Source organism: Bidens hawaiensis, unplaced genomic scaffold, assembly GCF_021521415.1.
Source record: "Bidens hawaiensis isolate Kalapana, Puna unplaced genomic scaffold, B.hawaiensis_p1.1 tig00031396_1, whole genome shotgun sequence".
Taxonomy (NCBI): domain Eukaryota; kingdom Viridiplantae; phylum Streptophyta; class Magnoliopsida; order Asterales; family Asteraceae; genus Bidens; species Bidens hawaiensis.
Window position 1 is genome coordinate 13,821 of NW_027495278.1, and position 5,628 is coordinate 19,448.

Here is a 5,628-nt window from a genome sequence, read left to right on the forward strand (position 1 = left end):
CTTATTGGCTTATTGGCTTTTTCAAGAAGCCAATAAGCAACAAAGGTGTTTGGCAAATGTAAAAGCCCTTTTTTGTTATGGCTTTTTGATTGGCTTAAAAAAGCACTTTTCCAAAAGCTCCAAATTTAGGCTTTTCAAAAATGCTTTTGGCTTTTTGATTGGATTTTTACTAGTCTACCCACTCTTTACCCTTTTTGGTCATTTTATGTAAATAAGCTAAGCCAAACATTTTTTTAAAAATGCTTATGGCTTTTCCAACCACATAAGTTAATCCAAACACTTTTTTAAAAACTCCTTTTCAAAAAGCCAATAAACACTTTTGACAAAAAGCACTTTTAAAGTTAAATAAGTAATCCCAACACCCTCTAAGTGGGTTTTTATATTAAGGTGTTAGACTAAAATACCCTCATTTCTAACATTCTTAGAAAAATCAAACTTTTTATTTGAACCTAACCTCATGTTTATAGCAACTTTAACATAAACTTTAAAATATATTTAAGAATATAAAAGGGTTTTAGCAAATGGTATATATTAAAGCGTTTTGTCATTGTCACATAAGTTGTAAGGCTTTAAACAAACACCTTTTAACTTTAGTGTGAGGCTTTAAACAAACACCTTTTAACTTTAGTGTGGTGGTTTTAGCTAACTACTATATTTAAAGAAACTAAAAATGTTAAAATGTGTTGCTTGATTAGATGGGCCTCATCTCTCACACTGCTCAACTCTTTTACAAGTTTGGCGAACATTGCTTTGGCGCCCCCTGTTAACACCCACATGGCGGTGTTTGGGCATTAAATTGTCACATGGCAAGTCTTTCGCGCCCCCATCCTCCTCCAATACACATAGTCTAATATGAAGCTAATGAATCCAGATGACTAATGGCCATCGCCTAATACACAAGTCATGATCTAGACATCAAGCTAAGTAGATAAGTTATGAGTGAAACCAAAAGTCAAATGAATCATTAAGATGCCTGGTTTAATATTCAACTGTTGTAATTTGATGTGTAGGTTCAAAGATGGCTAAAAATTATGAAATATGACATTGTCAATGATATATAAAACATCCTTTGAAATCAATAATCTTGTCAATGAGGTTATGGTATTTACAACAATTTTCATAAACGATGCAAAATAAAAGTTACACACACTTAGCCTTCAGGCATAAAACATTGGGTACGCATTCAAATATGATTAAACTTGAGAAAGCTATGGGCGCAGCAGAGGTGGCATAGCAATGGCTGGTGAGGTGGAGGAAGCAGCGGTGATGGAACCTGGAAGCAGCACCCACAGTTGTAGCGTCTACAACGACTAGTAAACTCAACGACTCCTTTTACACCATCGTATAACTTTCTTTAGTAAACTCGAACTAACTCATTGTTTAATTTAAGACAACACAAATAACGCACAAGGGTCGTATGATGACAAAACATTTCCTCTGTCTCAACACACCATTGCCATTGCCACCCATGAACAAATTAGCCCAATACAATATAACTTAATGTAAACTAATTCTTTTTTTTCAGGTTTCCTATTAACAAATCAACAGAAAATTACAATTCGCTTGAGAATAATTATTATAAAAGAAACTGAAATACAATTTAAGGAAAAAAAAACAAAACTCAATCAGTTAAAGGAACTACATGGTTTCATAGTCTCACTCTAATTTAATATCAACCTCCTTACCTGCTTAGTTTAGATCATAAGTTGCTGGAGAAAATATGTGAACTCATTTTGATGGGATGAGATGCTGTTCACAAAGGATGAAGGCATGAACTAGGCACTGAGCACTTTGAGTTTCATCATATGTACCCGACAATACAATTCCCGCTTTTCCTTCTGCCACCGTTACTTTTCCACCCGTTATCTGTAAACTCAAAAGCACCACTCGATTCAGTTCACATTTAATAACATATAAAACGAGTTAAAGTATACATAAGCCACCCACATGTTGAAATTATAAAACTCATGTCATAGACACACACACACACACATATTTCAGACCACCGAAGTATCAATTTGCTTTTGATTATTAAATCATAAAATAATAGCCTTAAGTTGGCTCGAGACATGGACAGCTTCAGGTTGTTAATTTAAAAAAAAAATCTGGCAGATAATACTGTTCTGGTATTCAGTGGCCTTAATGGAACCACCTTTTAATAGAAGAATGTGTGTACTCTCACCTCTTTTATATAATCCAAGTTGCTCTTGTTTTCTCCGTATGCAAACGCTAACAAACTTTGAGGAATCACCATCTCAACCGCTATGCTTTCATTCCTGATACGCAAACACAAAATACTGTAAGTGGTTTAATATAATAAATGTGAGTTTATGAGCAGTAGTAAGAGTAAAACCTTGCAGCTGGATCGTTAACTTTTGTCATGCGTCCTTCAAACTCATTAATTTCACCTACATGCATGTTTCTACCAACCTCAGATTGCCTGCTAAACGGGGGACCATATCCTGGCCGTTCATTGCCATAATGATGTGAATAACCTGGATGAAAATGATCTCCACCGTGCATAAAAGGAGGCGGTTCAAAAGGTCCAACCGGTGAATAAGCAGGATCATGTCTAGGCCGAAAAGAAGGTGGTGGCATTTCTGGATACGGGCCCATATACCCATTTGAAAAATACGGTTTCATTGGAAAAAAGGTCTCACGAAGTCTGCCAGCGATTTGAAATAAAGCATCCTGAACACACTGTAAGCTACCAATTACCTACAAACAAACAAAATTAAACTTCCTTATAAAGCCAATATTAACAGTTATTGACATGTAAAGATATACCTGCACAACTTCATCACTGGGCATACCATATGTTGCAACCTGTTCTTTAGGAAATATTTGTATGCTTGCACCTGTAAGTCTTCGGAGCTCAGATATTATCATGCCGCCTTTACCCCATAAACACCCAATCTGCCTTGAGTGCACCAGAAGCCTAGCAACAATGGCTGAACCAGAATCAAACCCAGCCTCAACAATTCTACTATGGACCCGCATAACCGCATCCTGTGCAATCGAATGTCTTTGCTCTAAACACTGCATAATGTTAAAACATATAAACTAAACTCAGCATAGAATCAAAAGAGAACTAAAAGATTTAGTTTACTGAGAAATTGCATGCATGCCTCACGTGCAGATATAACAACCACTCGTTCATCTGAATCAGGTGTTGGATCAGCTATTTTTATGGATGCACCGGTCTCTGTTTGTAGTGCTCTTCTGATAGACCCGCCTTTACCGATTAAACTTCCAACTTTGTCCGAATGGCATAATAATCTATATACAACTTCCTCTTCCATGCCCATTCGGTGATGGTGGTCACCACCTAAAAACATATAATGATATTCAATAATAAGATTAAATGATCATCATAGCTTAAATTCCAAATTTAAATAAGCATATACCATATCCATTAGGCGGCATTCCCATAGGTCTGTTACTACTAGGGTTAGGGTTGCCTGCTTCTTGAAGACAGCTTGTTACAGATAATAAAGCTTTCTTTACAGCTAAATACTTTCCAGCCATCTGTGTGATAAGCAAATATATAAATTTATCTACAACAATAAGTTTAAGCTTTCACCTACCAATCCAAGTCTTTATTTTAAAACTACTAATCCAAATCTTTATCTAAAAAAATAATCACCATCATACAAAAGGGCAAAAGTCTTAATTCACAGAAATTTTAACTATAGACAATACACAAGTGCCTAGTCGAACAATTTGTTTACACAATTCGAACAAATTCAAAGTTTCTTATTGTAAAAAATCAATAACAAACTGATGAAACACATAATTAAACAAAAAGTTCTCTTTAATAGAAAAAATGCGCAGGTTCCCAACTTTTTGCCCTGTATACTATTTCAATGAACCTCCTATTCATCCTCACAGCTGCTTTTTACTCTCAGTAAACAAAAAATACACACACAGCTATCAGTTTTACAAATGTAGAAACTTTATCAAAAGGAAAAAGGGTCGATTTGGCAACCAAAAGCTTCCATATAATATTTACTTGGTATTAAAGGAGTGCATAAAAACCAATTAGGTATACAACCTATCTGACGAGATTTCTTGCATGGATAAAGGGAACAACAAAAATTAACAGCATACGACAAAACTTACAAATATAGATAACAAAAGCGCAATAAATGTTGTTCGTTCAAAATAAATTCAAACATTTACACTTGATACATGACGTAGAGTTTACAAAACAGGCAAATGTTCGCACCACGGAATTACGAAGGAATAACAAAACATCTTAATAACTTGTACAGTAAATGTAGTTAAAGCCGTGTAATAAACCCATAAACAGTGTATATTCAGATCAACCTATAAGATCCTGCAATCTAAAGGTGTTGGATACTTGGATTATGCAGGACAAATGAATATACATGAGATAGAACTCAAGGCCACTAAAAAGTATTTCAAAGACGCAGTAAGCACTTCTAAACAAAAACGACAAAAACATGTGCATCACGGAATATCACGTCAGATAAAGCGTAATCAAAAACCCACTCAAACCGCATAAAATGCAATGAATTCATAGATGCAAGATAGTTAACAGTTAACACCTATGAAAATCTTAAAACACTTGTAACTGACTAACTGAAGCAAGTCAACTAACAATGTAGCATACAACATACCATATTACCTGAATCAACTCATCTCCCGGTAACGCACACTCGGGAATCTGATCCTTCGGCATAACCCTAACCTGAGCCCCACTCTCCAACCTAATCTTCTCAATAATCTTCCCTCCTCTTCCCAGCACCGACCCAATCTGATGACTCGACGCCAGCAACCGACACACCACCGTCCCTTCCGGTATCCCCCCGCTCCCGTCCCCTACACTCTCCTCCCCATTCTCCCCCTCCTCCTTATTCATCTTACTCCTTTCCTCATCCACCTTCAATATCCTCTCAAACACCCGAACCAGCGTCTTCTGCGCAGGCGACTCTTCCGTTTCCTCACCATTACATTCCTCATCATTCCCATTCCCATTCCCATTATTATTACCATTATTATTATTATTGTTATTATTATTATTATTGTTGGTTCTAGGGTTAGGGTTTGAGTCAGCAGCAGCAATTAAGATCACGCGCTCCTCGGCGCCCGGGATCGGCTCGTCGATACGGATTTTGGCTCCGGTTTGTTCACGGAACTGGCGGATGATGGCGCCGCCTTTGCCGATGAGGCCGCCGGTCTTGGAAGCAGGGCAGAGGATGCGGAATAAGGTTTCACCGGGTGAGAGTTTAATAGAAGCACGAAACGGATTATTATTATTATTATTATTGTTAGGTTTTGAGTGAGGAGTGACTGGTGAGTGTTGTTGGTGGCGGCGTTTGGTGGAGGTAGGGGTTAGGTGAGGGTCGGACCGGTCGTCGAAGAGGCGCTTGTTAGGATAGGGTGGGTCCATTGCCGTCGTCGGAGAGGTGTAATTTGGGGTTTAGGTTTTGCTGTTGCGGTGGTGACGGTGGAAGTGGTGTCTCATCTGGTCCCTGTAATTTTTTAACATGTTTTGTGAGTGAAAGAGAAAATGTAATGATAAAATATATAAAAAGTATTATTTAATTGAAATTGAGAAAGAAAATTTTGTGAGTTTTAGTGTAATTTTTGATTTAGAGACGG

At 37.2% G+C, this 5,628-nt stretch overlaps 1 protein-coding gene across 1 annotated transcript; it reads right to left on the reverse strand.

Moving 5' to 3' along the window:
* Positions 1–1,638: 1,638 nt before the first annotated feature.
* LOC143581993 (RNA-binding KH domain-containing protein RCF3-like) lies at positions 1,639–5,416 on the reverse strand. The gene is made up of 7 exons (XM_077064661.1): positions 4,652–5,416; positions 3,408–3,528; positions 3,129–3,328; positions 2,788–3,039; positions 2,354–2,718; positions 2,183–2,276; positions 1,639–1,866 (listed from the first exon to the last, which is right to left on the reverse strand). Exons 1-7 carry the CDS (start codon positions 5,414–5,416, stop codon positions 1,729–1,731), a joined length of 1,935 nt encoding a protein of 644 aa, XP_076920776.1. The 3' UTR covers positions 1,639–1,728.
* Positions 5,417–5,628: the final 212 nt, after the last annotated feature.